Source organism: Thunnus thynnus, chromosome 17 (assembly GCF_963924715.1).
Source record: "Thunnus thynnus chromosome 17, fThuThy2.1, whole genome shotgun sequence".
Taxonomy (NCBI): Eukaryota; Metazoa; Chordata; class Actinopteri; order Scombriformes; family Scombridae; genus Thunnus; species Thunnus thynnus.
The window spans coordinates 19,001,406-19,022,760 of NC_089533.1; the positions used below are offsets into that span (position 1 = coordinate 19,001,406).

Consider the following 21,355-nt stretch of genomic DNA (forward strand, 5'->3'; position numbering starts at 1 on the left):
GGGACGCTGTCAAATACATGGTGACGTCACCTCCAGTGGTGCTGCCTTCATGTGCTCCTTGTAACTTCCGTTTTCCGATTGTCTTTTTACTCAGACCATGAGTAAAAATTCTACATGTTTGTTTAATAGCTTATTGGATCACTATCATCGTTAATTGGTGAAAATGTGGATATAGTGTTTGGTGGTACTTGTAGGATTCTGGAGGTTAATTTTGAAGCTATTTCGGGGGTCACCGTCTTCACAGTCCACATAAAAAAACAAAAACAAATATGCGTAATGAGCTCACCACTCTTAAAGCCTTCATAACTCAAAAAAGCTACCAAGACTCATGAGAGGCTCAATTAACCATTAAGAGCCAAACTTGTGGAGACGAGAAATATTTTGATCAAAGGAGGGGGCTTTCCTACGTTGTAATTTCCCTGGAGCAAGGATGCGTTAAGCGGGCACTACCCTGGGTCCCCAGAACTCCAGAGACCCCAAGAGCTCCAAATTTAATTTGTGTCTACTGGGTTATGCTATTAATTGAAAATATGTCCAGAAATACACTCTATGAAAACACAATATCCATTGACATGATTAGGGCTGCAACAATTAGTCCATCAATCAATTAGTCAATTGACAGAAAATTTGAATTTTTTTTTTTTTTTTTTTTTTTAGAAAATACGCCCAAAAAATCTTGTTCCAGCTTCTGAAATGTGAATATTTTCTGGTTTCTTTAATCCTCCATGATAGTAAACTGAATATATTTGGTTTGTTGACCGTTGGATGGGACAAAACAAGACATTGTACGTTGCATCTTGGACTTTAGGAAACGGTGATAGACATTTTTTCACCATTTTCTGACATTTTATAGATCAAACAACTAATTGATTAATCGAGAAAATAATCGTCAGTTGCAGCCCTTGACATGATAACACACACACACACACACACACACGTTTCAATTCCCCACCCAACATCTTTTGTACGGTCCATCACGTGCAAGTCGCTTTTCCTCTGACAGCACTTGAACGCAACAGCAGCAGCAGCAGCAGCAGCATCGAGGCCCTGCTGCACATCAAAGACTGATGAGACAAACCGAAGAAACACTGTGGCGTTGTCACACAGCCCATGTCCAGCCTGTGTACCTCCACAACAGCAGGTCTGCAGGTCCACACGCTCGGACGTGGTTTTAGTTCATATCTGTAAATGCTTCAGGCGGACAGGTGCGCAGCCGAGATTTCCTTTTTAATTTGCCTCAAAGGGTTACACACTTGGAGAGGCAGAGCCGCTGTTGTTTGTTGTCACTTCCGGGCGAGCCATCGGTGAATTAGCAGATAACATCGCCGGTGAAGTTCAGCAGCATCGATGCTCCGAGCAGGCAGGATGGAGGAGTTTGTCACGGAGGAAGAGGAGCCTTGGTACGATCAGCGCGACCTGGAGCAAGGTGAGGCATCATTTGTGTTGCTCATGGTTTGCGAGGAGTGATCATACGATGTAACACTGGCCCCTATCCCCTGCCTGTCACTGGCTCCCTGGCTTGGATTTTTGGGATAAATAGATGGATGGAGGGGGGGTGGGATGGGAAGGAGAAGGTTGCATCCATTGTCAAACACATTTCATGCACGAGCGCACACACTATGACAACACTCGTGTCTCTGTGTCTCTGCATCTATCCACTGCAGCTGCCTGCCCTTCATCTCTGCTCTCCTCCTCTGCCAATTATTTTGATCTTGTCAGTGGTGTTTCCCAGAATAGCAGTGCTGTCTGACTGAGTGGATGTTACCTATGTATCATCTCCTTCCTTTCTTCCTTTGCAGCACTGTTCTCCTTTTCCTCTGGAGGTTTCGCTCCTTTTTTCTAAAAAAAAAAAAAAAAAAAAATCATCAAACACTCTATATTCACTCTGCTGCTGTTTTGGGACATGTGAAAGCACTGATAATCTATGTGGAGGTGGTGACATAATGTATCTGTTGTGAGGAAAAAAAACAAACAAGCAGGCCATTCTTTGAGGAGAAGATACACAACATTTCCTGGATTTTTGAGACTGTTTTTGAACAAAGAAAGGACTCAACATGAGTCAAGACATCAGCCTCCATGTCCAGCTGTTTGTCTGTACATTTGGCTAAAGCAGAAATGGGTGGTGATTGATTTTTGTGAGTGCTTTTCTCAGTGAAGCGGGCAAGCAGTCAGGCCCGTGGCTTTAAATGAAAATGAAAAGCGAAAGGCGGAAAATCTATCAGTGGTTTGTTTTGTGAACATGTGATCTCAGTAATGACTTAAATGGATGCACCTTCACTGACCAGTGCATCTCACAGTAATGCAGAGTGTCTCTCTCTGTGCAGCGCCGGCCTCAGCATCACCCCATCTCCTGATTACCTGCTGACCCAGAGAGCCAAAGCAGCTTTATGTCTCATCATCACACTGTACATAGTCAGAGAGAAGAGAAGCAGGTGGATTCTGCTGTGTGTGTATGTCTGTGTGTGTGTGTGTGTGTGTGTGTGTGTACAGTATTTATGTGTGTTGTATCTCATCTAAGAGTTATTCAGCATCCGGCTTGAAGCCATTAAGCCCCTGGGTTGATCTGATTAGGGAGCCCCAGACGAGACCTCCTTAGTCGGGATCAGAGAATTCCAGGTTTTAGGGTCAGAACGGAGGCATAATAATTACCGTCGGTGCTGTCGCCGCCGCCGCCGCCGCAAACAAATGTCATCCTGCGTTTGCGCTCACAGTCTTGCATGATTTTGCCCCAGAAACTGAACGATGCTGTTACGCAACTTCTCTGCTTGCCTGCTCTGCTATTTGGTGACCCCTGTGTCTCGTTATGATCTGACAAACATATGAAGTGCGTCCAGGCAGATGGCGTGACATTCACACATCAGAGAGCATCGCAGAGATGCAGCAGAGCAAATGTACACAACTGCTGTAACTGCAGCTTAAGATCAGGTCAACCAGTACAGTACTTTAGTGTTTTTAGGAGACTTTTGATAGTTATTTTCCTCTACGCGGCCTCTCGCTTGTCTCATCCTTGTGCACATTTCTCAAATTACATAACTAAGACTCTGTACATGTAAGCCCCAAGGAGCAGAAACTGTGAGTGAAGGGTGAAGGCTCGCTATGCCTCAAATACACTCTCACTTGGCTCATTATTACTCAGCGGTTCAGGCCGGTGTCCTGTTATCAGTATTGCATCGTTAGAGGAGGAAATTACAGCCTCCCCCTGCAGCACTAGAGGCAAATGTAGCAACAGAGGCTCACTATATGTATTAGATAAAAAAAGGGAGATTTCTGCGCTGTTCAGTTCATGCATACATAAAAATGTCGCAACAGTAAAACATGCTTTATACCTCCGACGATGTGTGTGTGTGTGTTCCTGTTTTTTGCTCTCGTCCTACACTGTGCTGCATTTATGTCCAGTGATGGATATTAAGTGTCTCTCTGTTTCTTCCATTCCTCCAGTGTTATGTTGTTATGGGCTAAAAAGTATGCAAAGCCAGCAGGATTCTCCTCCCTCCCACTCAGTCCAGCTGAGTGTTTTTTTTTTTTCTCACCAGAGGAGATGAATAATATGCATTTCAAGCTGTGTTGTAAAATATCAGCAACTGTCAGATGACTCCAGGTTTGTATCAATGTGACTGTTCAAGCAGACTGAATGTATTGGAGTTTCATTTTCTTTAAACGTGTTGTTCTCATGGGTAGAGACTTGTAGCTCTTCTTTAAAGTGTTGGTTGTGTCATTGTTCTGTCTTGTCTTGGCTTTCATGAACTCCTCTTCAAAGAGAAAGAGGCTGGAAAAAAAAATCAGGATTTTTGAAAGCTTTAGGGTTGTATGAAGCGCGGGATTTTCTCGCTTTCACATCTCATGTTAATTTGATGAGAATTCACAAGATTTAGTCTTGTGAATTCTCTCAAAGGCACTTGTCCAGATCCTTCTCAATAACATCACCACTTTCTGTTGTTTATCTTTGTCCGTCTTTCTTGGCTCCCGTCAGACCTGCACTTGGCAGCGGAGCTCGGCAAAACTCTGCTGGAGCGCAACAAAGAGCTGGAGGACTCCCTTCAACAAATGTACATCAACAATGAGGAGCAAGTGCAAGAGATAGAGGTATGCATGCCCCTGCTTGTACAATGTGCAATGTAAACAGATTTTATACACGTCTGTTCCAACTTGAACTATTTTCCCTTGCAGTACCTGTCCAAGCAGTTGGAAATGTTGAGGGAGATGAACGAGCAGCACGCCAAGGTGTATGAGCAGCTGGATGTGACCGCCAGAGAGCTGGAGATCACCAATGAGAAACTGGTGCTGGAGAGCAAGGCCTCGCAGCAGAAAATCGACAGGTGATCCACAGCCGGTGTTAGCTTTATCATTATCATTTTTTTCTTCACACTTCTATAAAGTAAAGGCTGGATGTTCTGTATTTTTTTAATTGTTAACAAACTCCATGAATAAGGATTAAAACCAACAGTTCGTTTCTCTGTCTCTCAATACTTTCTGATTTACTTACCTTGTCTGTGACTCTCATATAAACAGGTCATAAATATAGAGTTCAATTTAAATAAATTTTTAAATAATTTCCTAAAACAGCTGGGCATTGTAGTTTTTAGCAAACATTTCTCAAACGGGAGTAAATGGTGCATTTGTTGGGGGACTATTTTCATTTTCAGCGGCGGAGTAATACACATTTGGTGCTCTAGTGAGTTTTTACGGCAGAAAGAAACAAAGCTAAATCTGCAAAAACAGTGACATGTTTATGGTAATGAAGGAACATGTCACCCAGTGCAACGATATGGCTTGATGTGTTTTTAAAAATTTTTTTAGAACAATGTAACTTTATGGTGCAGAGGAATAAGATATATCAGGCTTTGGATACACAGACAATGTAGCAGCATGTCGATAGGCCGCCACTCCCACCTGAGCAAACTTGAAAGAACTGGTAACACTTGTGTTCTGTGTAGAAATGTCATAATCATAATCAGGGATCAAAGTTCTTTACAAATAAGGCTAAAAATGGTTTTCAATGGCAGCTTTTGTTCTGTCTAAATATGCCCAGTCAAGTTTCTTAGTTGTTAATGACTCAGTGTAGATTTAGGAGAATGGTATGCTGAGGAAATAAAGAAATAATCACCTTGTTAATGACGTAACAGGCACTGAACAAACATTTGTGTGTGTGTGTGTTTGCGTAGACTGACCGGCACCATGGAGACCTTGCAGAGTCAAGTGGACAGTCTGACAAGTCGGGTGGAGGAGCTGCGAACTCTGGAGGAGCTGAGGGTCCGCCGGGAGAGGAAGGAACGCCGCAAGACCGTCCACTCCTTCCCCTGCCTAAAAGAGCTCTGCACTGCGCCAAGGTCACTAACTGTCAGGAGATTACTGGTAGTGGGAAAGTCACCCCCAAGATACTTCAACACTCAGATCAGATGTTTTCTTTCTGTTGGGCTAATGATTCAACAGAAAACCTAACTGGTTGATGAAAATGAAATGATTAGACTGCAGTCATTAGTATAATCTCATGGCTTAATATGGGCTTTGTAACACCTAGAATCAATGCCCATGTTGGATGATTGCAGTTGTAAATTATTTATTGAAATCTGCCTAAAATCCAGCTCACTTAGTGCTGTAACTCTATTTTTTTCAGGTATGAGGATGGTTTTCTGTTGGCCAACCCAGGTAGCGTGGACCTGGCTGAGAGACAGCCAATGGATGAGGAGAACGACCGCTTGAGAGACATCGTCATGTCCTTGCGCTCGGCCATGGCCACAGAGCGGTCCAAGAGGGAGGGCGCTGAGCGGGAGTGTGCTGCTGTGCTGCATGAGTTTGAGCGTCTGGAACAGCGTCTGTTAGGAGCAGAGGGCTGCCAGCTGAGAGTTCAGGAGCTGGAAGCTGAGCTCCATGAGATGCAGCAGCTGAGGAAGTCCAGGGTGTGTCTGATTGGGGGCATGGAAGACGGCCTGGAGACGCTGCTCAGCAACGGCCCTGAGACAGACACCCCAGACGAGGGCGTGGGGCTGGAGGGCGGAGGTGATGGAGGTGCTGGGGAGGCGGGGGGCTCGGGGCAGCAGGGAGGCCCAGTGAGGAAAAGCTGCAGTGATACAGCTCTGAACGCCATCTCCGCCCGGGATGCCTCAGGCAGGCGTCAGGTCACTTACACCCTCCACGCCAACGGCACTCGCAAACGTGGCATGTCCATCCTGAGGGAGGTGGACGAGCAGTACCACGCCTTGCTGGAGAAGTACGAGGAGCTGCTGGGGAAGTGCCGGCGTCACGAGGAGAGCCTGTGCCACGCCGGGGTGCAGACTTCGCGGCCCGTCTCCAGGGACCCCTCCATGAAAGAGTACAGCATGGTCTGCGCAGGGCCTTCGACATCGGGTGCAGTCGCCGCTCCTCCCACGCCCCCTCAAACTCCCTCCACCCCGGAAGCCCTGGAGGGGATCAGCAGGCAAGTGGAGCAGGTGGACAAACGGCTCAGCCAGAACACGCCCGAGTACAAGGCGCTGTTCAAAGAGATCTTCTCCCGCTTGCAGAAGACCAAGAGTGACATGAACTCCACCAAGGGCAGGAAGTCGAACAAATGAGCCGCTCATTATGACAGCTACTGATACTACATGCACTGAAAACAGTCATTACACAGGACGCTGACTCTTTTATCTTAATTTACCTCTCAGTTCTTCTTGTTTAACGATTAGTCACTCGTGACTTAATGCAGTCGGGTGATTCATTTGAAGCTGCCAAATGTTATATTTCACTACAGGGCTGAAAGATTGTTGACGTGGTAAACAAGTGTGAGTGAACGAGATGCCTTTTTCTGACAAATACTAAGAACGAAAGGTTTTGTTTCTGTCTTTGGACAATCTAGTATGTGTTTGTTATTGAGATGTTCTGATGAAGAAGGATTTACTACTATTGCCATTTTTTTAATTTATAGAAAACTGATTAAACTAAGTAATTAATATAAAATGAAAAGAAACAACGCTCTTGCACTCTGGAACTTATTACTGAATGGCATTTGAAGCATGTATCTATTAAACACAATGTGCTAATTTGGTTTTTAAAAGCAGGTAGAAACTAAATCGTACAAGCTTTTTTGACCAGCTTGAGGTACTTTAAAAAAGCAACAGAAAGAAATGATTTGTAGACTCTGTGTGTGTGCGTGCGTGTGTGTGTGTATTTTCAATTTGTTGGATGGTGCAAATCCATCAAGACGGCTGCCAAAGTGTATTGTGCATAAGTGTTAGATGGGGTTTTGTTTATTAGATCTGGCGAAGGAGACGGAGACACCTCTGTGGTGTTTTTTTTGTTTTGTTTTTTTTCCCAGCATGCATTACAAGCTACAGAGGGCTTAATGAGCTGCATCTGTGCCGCAGGGATTTCTATGACAATATACTCTGTTCTACACTGTGCTATCACATTGTCAAAGTTGTTGAAGTTTTCTGTTAATTAAAATAAGAAACATATTGACCATGTTCTTTTTTTGGTGCTCAGGGAGGCAACAATTCAAAACCTTGAACGGGTGGAAGCAGAAAACTCTGAATAAAAAACAAACACCACACACACACATGCAGGCCCAGTCTGAACACTTTAATGTGAACACAGGAGATCAGTAAACTGAGGGTAATACAAGTAGCACACATTGAGTCAAACCCAACCTATAGAGGAAACATCAGTCCATGACATGTGCGAGCTGAATGAAGCTCTGGAGGCTTCATTCACATTTTATGGAGTGTACAAAAAAAATATGGCAGGATGTGTTAACCGTCGGTGTCTGGTTGGGGACTGATGTCTCTACACTGGTTCAGAAGTCAATTACAGACAACATTTTCACCTCGCTGACGGCGAGCGCAGAGCGCTGCCGAGTCAGCGGGAGCAGCATGTAGTTGTAAGAGACCGGAGGCACAGTCAGCAACGGTAATCCTAAACTTGAGTAATACGAGGTGAGCGGTTTTAACAGCCCTTGATTTCAATTCAGGAAGGAACTATGGTAACATCAGATGATACAAAACCCTAAGTGTTGTTGTGAATGATCTAAAAAAAAAAAAGAAAAAAAAAAGTGAATTTAACATCATCAGACAAGTGCTTTTACAAATCATCAACCTGAAATAAAAGGTGTTTTAAGTCCTTATTCCTGATTCTCTATTGATGTGTTACAAGTAGTTAAAAACAGGCTCACATGATGGTCTGGCAAATATAATATGAAGGCAAATGGCTCAACTAGGTTTGTCTATTTCTTCCTCCAACTATAAGGTTTTTTTGTTAAGGCCACATGGCTGCTAAAAAAAAACAAAAAACTGCCAAAATACCCTGATCAGGAGAGGAACAGCTGCACCTAGAGCAAGGGGTCACAAGGGGTCAGAGGTAATTTTGTTTAACCCTCGGTTCTCTCAGCAGACTCTGTAGGGCGATAAACGATTTGAAAAAAAAAGAGATCTGGCCTAAATTCCAAATAATTTACCAAGACCCTGGTACAAATAATCTGCTCAAAGGCTTTAGGAGGGCTGTGTCTGAGAGTTGTGTCCAGCAAAGATTGCTCAATGACCGTACAGTGGCCCCCGTACATACAGCACTACTGCTTCCTATACAACCCTTTCCAAGGCAGATCATGGTAGTCGTACAAAACAATCGATGAATAATAAAGAAGAGTGAAAAGAGGTGAGAAAAGAAAGCGCTAAAGAGCAGAGGGAATCACATATTTCATCACTTTTCCAAGAGCGGTGATGTTTTTTTTTGTTGTTGTTGTTTTTTTTAATATATATTTTCTTTTTTTTTTACTTTATAAACAAATTCTTACCACAAAATCTGGATTGTGCACATTGTTTGCTTTCTCCACTTCTAATGATTTAATACTTAACAGAAAGGGCGGGTGCAAACAAATGAAGCGTTAAGATGGGGAGGAATGGTAAAGTGATGGGAATTATAAAAGGAAACTATAAGAGCGTGGGGAAGGGTCGTCGATGGACGGAGAGAGCAAAAGCTTAAATCAACACATAATCCAGAATCGGATCCAAACAAAAAAAAAAAAAAAAAAATGACAGCAAGAAAAAGAAAAAAAGAGGGACAAAGCAGAGAGAGATAATGATGGAGGATGGCGAGGGGGAAATCAGTCTTTCCAGTCTTTCTTGATAGTGAGGCTCCACTCCCAGGAGAGGTGATCGTGTTTGTCGTCGTCGGTGAACTTGGATTTGATGTTGTAGGTGCCGCGGGCCAGCATCCCTTTGGGCGCCTCCTCCATGGTGGTGAGGAACTCATACTCCTCATCCGGTCTGGGCCCGTAGCTGCCGACCATGTAGTCTGATTTGTCAACTAGACATCAGAGTGGGAGGGAAAAAAAAAGAGGCTGTAAGAATGTGTTTTACGCCAGCAGACTTACTGGAAGACCAGATGTTAAATAGACTTCTCTTACCCTTTACTCCTTTCCTGAATGTTTGCTGGATGTACTTCAGACCTGACACAATATCCTTGTTGACCTGCAAAAGACAACATGCATCATCCCGCTGAACTCTCATGACAAAGATTGCTCAGTGCAGCTGCAGTAACATCTCCCTGCCAACAGCCCAGACAAACACCAGACTCTCACCTTGAAGTTGATCTTTATCCTGTACTCGACTCCCTCCTTCAGCACAAATGGGTTCTTCCTGAAGGCATCCAGATCTCCTGGTGGAGGAAAAAGCAACAAAGTATAAAAATAACATCCAAACATTTGACCCAGTCTTACACAAATACACTCAGGATTAATAAACTAATCAGGATGTCATGGTTCTCAAGAGCGGAGTGAAGCTTGTTATTTAGATTTTCAGCACCGTGTAGTAAACATACTGACCACCAGGTGGCACACTGCTTCAAGCGAGCACAGCTGTAGATCAGGATGACCACCAAGGGAGGGCACGAGTGCCATCAGGAAATGGCTCATTAAGCCATTTACAAGGGAATCATGTCATTACTAATTACCCGACTAATGACCCAGCAGGACATTTGGTCTGTATTTGCAAACAAAGATGGGAGTAATTACTGTTCATAATTAATGTTCCTATGAGCCAAAATATGCCTGCTCTATCTGGGCTTTCAAAATCTGCTGTTGAGTTTTGTCCAGATTGCAGCCTTGCACGGACCAGTCTGCCATGTCTGCTCTACTCACCCTGCAGGTCAAGGATCAGAGGGTTTGGCGCCGTCTCACATACCAGAGTCATTCGTGTCACCTGGATGTTGGGGGCGGCGGGATCTAAGACAGAGAATTATGACAACAAGATAATCAATTTATAGCAGTTTACCGATGAGATAATCAGATTTTATGGTCAGTCACAGAACTTATTTGATTAGCAGGTAGTTTGATAAGTGATTCTATTTATTTCTGTAATTAAAGATGGTTTTTAAGATACACTTTGTGTAACTGCAAACTTCATTATACATTTAAGTTTTAATTGTAACAATAAAACACTTCAGAATGATAAAAATGACATTTTAACAATGGTTACTATCAGCAGCAGGATGTAACCCCGTTACAGATATCGCTCCGGTTGTGTCCTCCTCTTTGCCCTGGTCTTTTCTTTCTGTCTGAATAAAACTATTTGAAACTTCCTCTTCTGCTGTGTTTAACTGAGAGTGTTACATTAGCAACTTAGAAACAGCCTGACAACTAACAAAACAGTCTACAGAGCTCCATGTGAAGCTCGTAGACTTACATGGATATTAATAGCGCAGCTGAGATCAACTCCAGGTAGTGGTCAGACCTCTTTCCCGACTCTGAAATACCTCGATGTGGGTGTCAGGATCCGCTTCTATGTTTACCGATTCAAATTCTATAATTCTTCTAGATATTATTTTATATATTATATTAAATAATTATATTAAAGTGGTTGGATAATAGAACCGTCAAGTATATCACATCATCCAGTAAAATGATTCATGGCAAAAGCAACTTTCTGTTCAGGACTTTATATATCAGAACCAATATATGAGATATCAAAATAGTACTTTTTTCAACATGTTACTTTGCTGAGAGTATTATTACAAAGGTCGTACTACTCAAATCCATCTGTTATCTGCAAACAGATGTCTGACAAGTCTGCCAACTGCTTGCCTAATTAAAATTTAATTATAATATCACAAAAATCTTCCTTAAATCAGACATGTGATTAAGTAAAGACGAATCTGTTATGATGTCAACTCTGTTGCTGAACAGTTTTACTCTGACTACGTCAACTGGACTGTTTTCACAACAAATAACTGAGGTTTGATACCCAGCACTACTGGTAGAGCAAACACACAGAACAGCAGCTTAACCAGCTTTCGCCAAGGATGTTCTGGACACTCACACACACGAATCAAAAATGTATAAATCTCATTCTGAGTGTTGTTAAAATGATGTTCACAGTTGTTCTGTTAGATGATGAGAGTTACACTTCAGGGATCACTTACCTGCAGGCACAACGGCAGCAGCTTTCCCCAGTAGCGCCTCCTTGTACTTGCGCAGGCTCTCGTCGTCTTTGTCCAGCTCCTGGATCTCCTGTAAGCTCTTCTGGGCAGGAGGTTTGTAGTTGACCGGATTGTCGCTCTCTTCGTTCGCTGCGGCGATCGCTGCCAGCTGCTCTGGTGTAGGTTCCTGCTCTGCCATGGTGTGCTAATCACAGCGAAGGAGCGACAAGAGAGGAGACGCGTTAGATGACAGGAAAAAATAAACTAATAAAGACTGATGGCGGGAGGCCAGACGGAAGACCATTTCCCTTTTTACTCCAGCGCTTGATTATTAGACATCCAGCCAGCCGCTGGATGATTATTACGGATTACATATTCAAGGGGAAACCGTAGTGAACTTTGACCTGAGACTGTGGAAGTCTGGGGGAGAGTTCATGTAGAAACACGGATTTCCTCTCACTGTTTATTTGCCATCTAATATCCTGATATTTTCAGTGCGATTTCCTCAAGTTTGGAGATATTGTATAGCTCTACACTGGAGTGAAGAATAATGTTATTTGTTTTGCGAAAATGTGAAACAAAATAACAATTCACAGACCATATTGTGACAGTTGGCAAGCGTATTTGAAAACAAAACAGTGCCTGGTGAAATAAACTGTTTGCAACAAAGTTTATGTGGATTATTATTTTTTGGCAAAAGACAAGGCGGTTTTATTATGCTTTTCTCCCTTTTTAAAAACACCTTAACCCAAGTGTGTGCTTATCCATGTGGGCACGCAAACATTATAAACTAGCACAGATAAGTGCCAGGACACATGACGTCTACTTTGGCTAGGGAGCCAGTTTCTCTGAGGCCACAGAGGTAACATGCAGAGAGTCCGGGTGGTCTAAAAGATGATTATCTGAGCTCCAGCCTTCTCCCTCACTTATCTCTTCTCTTCACAGACCTCAGCGGTGGGACAGAGCAGAAAAGCAGCAGTAACACCAGTCACTTCTGATTAGAGGAAGAGGGCGCTGATTTTGAGCAGGGAAGAGAACAATGAGGAGATCATCTTCGTTTTCTTTTCTTTTCTTTTTTTTTTTTTTTAAACAACAAAGAGGTGCTTGGAGGACGCTGCAAAAAAACTCAACAATTGCTCGTAACACACTGTGGACAAAAAGGAGGTATCTATTAATAACATCTGTTGCACATATGCTGGGCAAAGCCTGTACAAAGCTCATCAACACCTGCAACAGCCAAGAGACAGCTGGGTGGCGGCACTCTCATAACACACACTGGTCAAATAGTGTTTGAGTTGTCTTCATAGCAGCTCAGTTAATCTAGTATGTGCTTACAGTCGATATATATAGTTTTTAATCTACTTTGCTGATGAAGGCAAAAATCAGCGCAGCCATGAATGTGTGCGTAGGAGTTCTGATACTACTTAGTGAGGCGAAATGCAGTGTCTGTGGGGTCACGTTTACTTTAATCATTTGATTTTTTTGCCACTGACAAACCATTCCTCTCATTTAAACAGGCAGCTACGCCCGCAAACCTCTCGTCCTAGATGTTTTCGACATTCGCATTTTGAAAGAACCCTACTTCCTGTATTTCAGAGAGTTCAAGTAAGCAAGAAGCTGCACTCTCAAACTGACGATTATTTCGCATTATGAAAAAGAAAACGTTACCCTCAAACAATTTGTGTTAAAAGGCCTTTACAGAAACAAAACAATGCTGAAATGTGGATGATGTGGTCAGATATGTGTGCAGAGAAGAACCAACTACCCTAAAATGAAAGAGGAAGATTATAAATGACCATACATGTCAAGATGACACACATGCTGCTTCTCCATTTAACTCTAATTAAACTAAAATATACCACAAGCAAACCTTTCATATTCATTACCTGTCGGTTTAGTTTATCGCTGCAAACCAGTGCTAATGTGGGCGTCAAAGTTCGCTACTTATCAAAGTAGGTGAGCTAACAAATCAAACAAATGCAAACACGTGAGAAAACCACCAATCACAACTGATGACACTCCAGAAAACCTGCTGAACACAGGTGGACACTCAGTAAAAAAAAAAGAGAACTGTTTACAATCTTATCAACCACAATAAATCACACTACTGCAATCAGAAACCCAACGCAACGACACAAAAACTGGTTCATCACTCTGTGTAGCCCTCTTCTCTGCTCTATTGTGTCTGCTGTATACAGCTGGGTATTAGCCAAGCAGGAACTGAGAACACAGCATAGTTTTTTCCAATCGGGGCCTCTGTGCCTCCCATAAAAGCACAAATTCCTTTTCTGCCTATAGTGCGCTCTGGCTTGTCAGCTGTGAGTGAGTGTTTCTAGTTGGAGCGAATGAGTGAGAGGTTTCTTGTTGCAGAGAGAGAGACACAGGAAAACAGGAACAGATAACACAGCAATGCCGTCATATCATTCTTCAAGTATCACAGAACAGGTTGTTTTTCTCACTTCCTTTACTCTGCTCTGCTCTGCTCATCGAGCTCTGTCCTACCGAAAGCTGCACCATGACTGCAGAGCACCAAACTGTCACTGATGAGGAAGAGTGCTGGGTAACATATCGCAAGGCAGATGTGCTGCTGCGCTCAGTGCTTACTGACAAATACACACATAAAAAGACAAACAGCACGTAGCCGGATGACATTTAGAGTATGCGGGATGAGTGTCAAATCTCAATTTTCAATATCAGTACCGAAAGTTGGCAACAAACCTCAAATTCCTATTTTTGTTGACTTATTCGGAGAGTTTCTCATTTTGTACATGTTCAAGTGGAAACTAGTGTGACCTACGATACAAGTGCTCTTAAAAAATTCCTCACACAACTTGTTGATTAATTGTTTAATCTTTGAAATGTTTAAAAAAATAGTGAAAATGTTTTTTTTGGCCACAGTAACATCTTGAATTTGCTTGTTTTGTCTGACTAACAGTCCAAAACAGATATTCAATTCACTGTCATATACGACAAAGAAAAACATCAAATCATCACTATTGAGAAGCATGAACCAAACAAGAGAAGAAGAAAAATGACTAAAGCAATTATCCAATTATCAAAATAGTTGTCGATCAGCTAATCGATTAGTCGTTCAGCTCTAGCAATCTTGAAGATGTTTATATTCCTAAAAGTAAGGTATCAAAAAAGGATTGTTTTGGTATCAGTCACAAAACACAGTATTATACAGACACTAGTATAGGAAACTTTCAAAAAAGATACCCGGCTTGTCGAGTGGGTAACAATAACACTGAGTAATTTAGATGAACAGATTTCTTGTTGAGTTGTTACAAAAAGTTGTAAAACTACAGTGCATTTTATGAATAATTTAGTGCATGGTCATAAATACTGTATTGATACATGCTGAATGCTGAGTGTCCTTTTCATAATGAAATCACCTCATTACTTAGTGTGCATGACCCAGTACTTTTAACTGTGACTAGCAACACATTTACCATAACGTGCACCGGCCGGGTCTGCAGAAAACTCATGTTATGCAATGTTTGCATGTAGCAACCATGCATAAATGCAAACATTGCTGTTTTTAAACAACCTATGACATTGCTGAGTCAGCAAATTAAAAGCTCATGCACTCAGTAAAACGGATTAAGTCTAACAATATTGTCATCACCACCTTCATAATGATACACATTCTTGCTGGTTGACTCTGCACAAACAATGCGGGCTTAGGCTAACCAGCTACATACTGAACTGACAGAAAAAGGCCCCGTCATTGTTCAGCCCCAGTGCCTGCTGGGAGACAACACAGAGGTCATGGGATCACTCAAACAAAGACTGGATGTTATGTTGAACCTTCTCCACCTCAGTGTCCTAACCTTAACCTGCACAGTCTTGCATGTAACTCCTCTCCTACAGGAGGATCATCTGTTTGCTTGAGTAGACTAAGTGGTACAGTTTTAAAAACACATTGGGGCTTGGGAGCAGCTGAGGCTTGAGATTAGGCCCTTCGGTTCCTTAGCAACACCGCTGATCAGTAAGATTAAAGAAAGTGGGATTATGGCTAATGAGGCATTCGGGGACAGGAGAGGAAAGTGTTTGGGGGTGTCACTGGTGGTGCATCAAGAGGATTTTCCTGACAGGAGTCATTAGTGTCATTGAGAAGTTACTGAAGATATTTGATCAGTGAGCTCAACGAGGACAAGGTCCCTCTTAGGATAATAAAGGCTTTATGAACTGTAGTGGGGTTGTGTGTGTGTGTGTGTGTGTGTGTGTGGGGCGGGGTGTTACTGTTCCAGTGAAGACACCTAAATGTTACATCAATACAACACTTATGTTCTGACGGGAAACGAGATTTTTGGTTACCATACTACAGTGATAGAGTTTAAATGTTATCCTGATCTTTTAGGCTGTGCTACATTTAACCGATGCAATATTCTGACTCTGTTTTCCATCTTTGTAAAATGAAATAGTCATCTTTAGCCAATTATTTGTCTTTATTGTCTTTTGAGAAATTAATTTAATTATCAGTCATTTGTGGAAAATTATACATCTCTGGCATCACATCTGGTCTTTCATAAGCATTATTCAAGAGATTCCAGCATTCACTGGGGGATAATAATAATGGAGAAACTATTTCTAATAAGCTTAAGTTTCTAAAGAGTTTTTAAGTTTGTAAAGATCTTCTGAAAGCACCAACAATCATCTCCAAAATTACCATTTCACATTCAATATTTAAGAACTAGGTAAAAATATGATAATATTTAATTTAGTCACTGTTGCCTGAACAGTTTAAATAACGCTGAAGAATACAGAGATGTAGACTTACATCTTCTTGTATGACTGCTGCTTCATGAACTCTTAACCGCTGCTGTGTCTATATCTGTTCATCATAGAGTTGATAGTACAAGAGAGGAACAACAAGAAAGGGGCAAAGGGTAAAGCAAGAGCAACAAGTAGCCTAGTTTCTTTGTTACGTTGGTAAACTAGAAACCTTGAATGTAGCTCTCTGCTCAGCCACAGCTCTACAAAGTATACAGTTTCCATTCTTACAAGAGATAAACAGTTGTATCATAATCACACAAACTGTGCACACCCGCATCATAGAAAAGTAGCAGCCAGCTTTATAAATCAAGAAGTGGAAGTTGACGATTAATATGCTGAACAACCATTACTAGGAACACAGTATACATACACAACAACAGGACATGGATGTTACTTTAATAAAGTGGCTGAGCATTGGCAACCTTTGTTAAGTGACATTTAGCTTTTGGTTTCATCTGTACGCTGAAGATGCCAGTCACAGATCTATGGCTTCTTTGATCCTCTCTGATCTCCATTAGACGTCTCTCTCTCTGGCAACACTCGGTCTGCCAGAGACCTTTACATCAGTCCCTCTTCTCCACACGGTTTCTCTGCCCTTTTCTGTACATTTGAGAGACTCATAACATTATTTGGTCCCATTGACCCTCCACAGACTATTTTAAATAAATGATTCTGCAACACTTCTAATGAAACTGGCACTGTTGTAATCAGTACATCCTTCAGCTGTGTGCCAATGCAGCAAACGCATCCACTCGCGTTTAGTTTTGTACGCCTATCCATCCGAGGCATTTTGAATCGTCCTTTAGTAAAACTATTTTTTCATGCAAAGCTTGAATATAATTTGATGCAAACCAGCGTCACCAACTCTTGCATGCGAAGCAAATCTAGTAGCTATTTCTTTTTTTATCTTGCACCATTACATCAGTGCTGATTATTCAAAGTTAGCAGTTACCAGAGTGGATAAAAAAAACACCTGTACATTGTGTATCTGGATACTGCTAAGTGTAACATATGCCTCTTGCATGTTACATTCAATACATCATATGAGCTTTAAATGGTCACTATGTCTAATAGCAAAATCTTTTAATATAGAATATAATTTTGTCAGTAATTTTATCCTTATTTAATAGTTGTAAGGTGTAGATATCTGTGTTATTTCCATATTTTTATGCTGTTATCTTATATTTCATATTTACCAAGGGAACAAGTCAGACCGGGCTTGTATCCCCCAGGTGAGTGTGTGACTATTAAATGGAAACCTGTAAATATTAATGTATAGCTGATCTGAGAGAGACTTTATTACTAATTATAACTGTATTGACAATCAGAGCGATTATCTATGTGAACTGATTCATCTGTATCAACAGTGTCTTTTATGTAATTTGTAATATAGTAGGTTGTCTTTGATCCTGGTCAAGGTTAGACTGTTGGCCCTGTAATTTGTTATTTAACGGTTATTAAGCTTCATCACAGAAATCATTATTAGTATTGTAAGTTTCCTTTGATTATGATTTTATTTATATTAAATAGTTTTACTGAGACCGGGCTTGTATCCCCCAGATCCCGAAGTGCTTGCAAGCAATAAATATTCATCATTGAATCGACATCAGAGCTGCCTGTGTGTCTTCGTTGGAGTCAACTAACATTACTAACCATCAGCCGTTAGTCCACTATCATCATCACAACACAACGCAGAGACTGTCACTATTATCAGCAATATAAAAGAGACTTAACGAGGGCATAACAAACTGTAAGGTTAATATAGACCCCCGTTAAATGAGCTGTTATATTTTATGATAGAGTAAGAACACTGCAGCAAGTGAGGCTGCTCTGCGTGTCAGGCATCACTGGGCCTTTTTGTCTGTCAAGAAATTACTGCAAACTTCCTTTTTTGGGTGAGAGCGTGATGATTCATATCCTTTAGAGTGCTAAACCACACACACACACACACTGCAAAGCTGAAGCACAACTCGTCTTAATGTTCTACCTGTGAGGCTTCACCAACCTAATCATTTTTTAACAATGCTTTAATGACATAAATGCAAAGGGATGGTATTATTGTCAGTAGATAAAATCATGCTGGGTCTCAGTAAGTTGAGGAAATAGTGCTAACAATTTGAGGAAGTGTTGCACCATGAGCTCTTGGCAGATCTGTTGCAATGCAGAGGAACACCAGCCTCAACAGAAATACAGAAGGAGGCGAGGAGAGAGAAAAAAAAAAAAGCAACGAGATGAAAGTAAGAGAAGGAACTGGCTAGAAGAGATGTAGCAAGCTCGTGTTAATCGATTAAGTGAAAAGCTATCTGCTGGAGATCAAGCAGATAACAGCCTTTTTCACGACCGAGATAACATTTGCAGGATGTCTGACACAGAAATGGTTAAATCAGTAGAGAAAACTAATCTGATGAAAAGAAAATGAGCAACAGAGAGATGTGGCTCTGAGAGAAAAAGAGACAAAATACGATTCTATCCCAGGAAAGAACCAGAACAAATAGGAAGCTTTAAAAATAGCCAGTGAGAAATCCCTGCGTGCAGCAGCAGGAAGCTGCGAGTGAATGGGACAGCCAAGGTGCCAGATGAAAGGTCAGGGCTTATTCCCCTGCTCAACGGGGAGTTTGAGCGACATGCCCAGATTCAGTCTGCCTCCCTGGGCAACAGCCGCGGTGGAAGTGATGGACTCTGCACAATGCTGGATTTCAGCTGTATAACTTTTTTTTTTTAAAGGATAGCAACAAAGTGACATTACGAACGTGTTAGATGAGAATCCAACCAACTGAAGGTTTAAAGACAAACATCAGGGGTGAAAAATGAAAGCAAATTTATGATTATATATAAGCAATGAGGACATTCAACGTTTCCCAGCATTGCAGCCCATCGTGTATGAGAGGATGTACTTGTGAAGGCCGCTGTTGAGGCTGAGGAAGACCATGTTCTGGCTGAAGAGGATCACACAACGTGAGAAAAAAAAAACCACTTATCATTATTAGTCAACTCTGGCTTACAACCCTGTATTGATTCCCCTGAGCTGCAACAGCAGAGGCCACTGATGTGATACGTTATGGTGCTAAAAAAGCACAATGCATAGAGAGATGGTCCTGACTCTTACAGAGAGACATGAAACAATAACAAATTAGTTCTCATCAGTCCTTTTTAAAATAAAATGTATAATATAAAGCTTCACTTGCATCTGATTTAAGTTCACACCATTATGTGAAATATTTTACGGTGCACGCCTGTGACTTTAACCCTTGCATTCTCTTGCTCTGAGCTGTTTGGACATGTTTGAAGCTTATTATACTGAAGCCAGGGAAATACCAACAGTGAAAATGTTTTACGCTGATACCTACAGTGAAAATGTTTTACGCTGATCATCTAATTAATTCCACCTCCTTGAGGCCTACTCAAGCTCAACCAGCTCAAACCACAGAAACTGCAAAACGAGACATCCGGCCCACCGTTGCAAGGCTGCAAATTCTAAGGGGAAGCAAATAAAAAGGCCATGACAAAAAAAAAAACAACTTATTTACGGGAAAGGTCTCTATGAAGAATAGAGGAAGAAAAACAAAAATAGACTCTTCCAGGCCATTTATCACAGAAACAGGAAGGAAAGGTTAGGGTGATCTATTTGAGAAATCACTTATCAGCCAAGCACACAGCTCAACTATCAACACAGAATAACATAAATTTGATCATGTTACTAGAAGCACATTTGATTTCAGCAGATGTGAGCTGTGCATACTTGACAAGAGGAGAGCCTTCAAAAGCCCAAAATGGAGGCTGACTCAAGGTGTGAGCCCTCCAGGCCAATTCAAATTGAAAAAGACAGTTGAGATCCAGGAAGTGGCACAATTTCTTTCCTCTTATAGCTACCACATGACGCGTCCATTTCAAAGAAGACAAAAAAAAATACTCGTCTGATTAAACTTTAGACCCTCTAATCAATGCATTAACTTTAGTATTAAGAGTGAATGCATTTGGTGACATTTTCGTTACCTAACGCCCAACGCTGGCAGCTCAGATCAGACTCAACTCCCGGAAATGAATAACCAATGATTGCTTCTTTACTCCTCACTACCGCCGGATAACTTCATAATGACTTGGCAATAAGTTGGTAGATAGAAAGTTAGAGATACTAATACTGCAAAAATAAGATAAATTTAGATTTTAAAAAAGGCACAGCCCTCACTGTAGGAAGTTGCTCTTCACTAACACATTTTCTCCTATCTTTAATTCACGCTTGTGCGGTTGCTAAGTTAGCTAATATTTCCTTCTGAAGTACCAAAGAAACTTGAAAACTACGCCAAAACAGCTTCGGGAAAGTGTGTGCTAGCCATATAAAACGATTTATTTAAAGAGTTAGGCAAATGTTTCGTCTACTCTTACCGTTATACTGCTGCTGGGCTGGGACAGGCTCCTGTGAACGGTGGTGAGAGGGACTGAAGTGAAGGGTTGGTGCTAGATTGGAGCAACCGGAGGGACGACTTGCGAAACTCACGCGAGATTTTCTGAGCAAAAAAAAAAACTCCCGCGAACAGGGGAGACAACGTCCGGTGGGCCGCCTTCAAAATAAATAAAAAAACTAAATAAAAGTAGGTACTTAAGGACAGATTTGTGTTTTTATGTTCCAGTACATACTCTTCATGATAATTCCCTCTGCTCCAAAATATGACAGAATGTTTCCAAAATGTGTCATCAAATAGACAAGGGCGGCAGCTAACGATTATCTTCATTATCAATTAATCTGTTGATTAATTTCTCAATTAACCAATTAGTTGTTTGGTCCAAAAAATGTCCGAAATGGTTTTCACATTTGGGAAGTTGGATCCAGGAAATTTTGACTTTTTGTTAAAAAAAAAATGACTCAAAACAATGAATCCATTATTAAAATAGTTGCCAATAAATTTGATAGTTTGCAGCTAATCGACTAATCGTTGCAGCTCTAAAATACACATAGGGGACAATCATCAGTGGTCTGAGAAGTACAATAATTCAAGTATTTACTTCACTGCAATATTGAAGTACTTAATTTCCATTTTATGTTACTTTATACTTAATTTATCTGGCAGGAGTATAACTATAACTTTGCAGATTAAGATTTTACACACAAAGCACACAATTATTACAAAGTATGATTAATTGCTATAAACTACCTAACATATATTAAATGATTAAAAATTAGCTGCACATTGGCCCA

General features: G+C 41.4%; 2 protein-coding genes across 3 annotated transcripts; one reads left to right on the forward strand and one right to left on the reverse strand.

Annotated features, from left to right (window-relative positions):
* The first annotated feature begins 814 nt into the window (after positions 1-814).
* On the forward strand, positions 815-8,456 carry cdr2l (cerebellar degeneration-related protein 2-like). 2 transcript variants are annotated; one of them, XM_067570895.1, is made up of 6 exons: positions 815-1,426; positions 2,325-2,432; positions 3,971-4,083; positions 4,168-4,316; positions 5,163-5,327; positions 5,615-8,456. In XM_067570895.1, exons 3-6 carry the CDS (start codon positions 4,045-4,047, stop codon positions 6,549-6,551), a joined length of 1,290 nt encoding a protein of 429 aa, XP_067426996.1. In that variant the 5' UTR covers positions 815-1,426; positions 2,325-2,432; positions 3,971-4,044; the 3' UTR covers positions 6,552-8,456. The 2 variants fall into 2 exon arrangements, with proteins under 2 accessions (XP_067426996.1, XP_067426995.1); XM_067570894.1 differs by lacking the exon at positions 2,325-2,432 and having other exon boundaries at positions 817-1,426.
* Positions 7,540-20,676, reverse strand: arhgdia (Rho GDP dissociation inhibitor (GDI) alpha). Its single transcript, XM_067570896.1, has 6 exons — positions 20,545-20,676; positions 11,386-11,587; positions 10,106-10,189; positions 9,548-9,624; positions 9,374-9,437; positions 7,540-9,273 (listed from the first exon to the last, which is right to left on the reverse strand). The coding sequence occupies exons 2-6, from the start codon at positions 11,579-11,581 to the stop codon at positions 9,071-9,073; spliced, it is 624 nt and encodes a 207-aa protein (XP_067426997.1). The 5' UTR covers positions 11,582-11,587; positions 20,545-20,676; the 3' UTR covers positions 7,540-9,070.
* Positions 20,677-21,355: the final 679 nt, after the last annotated feature.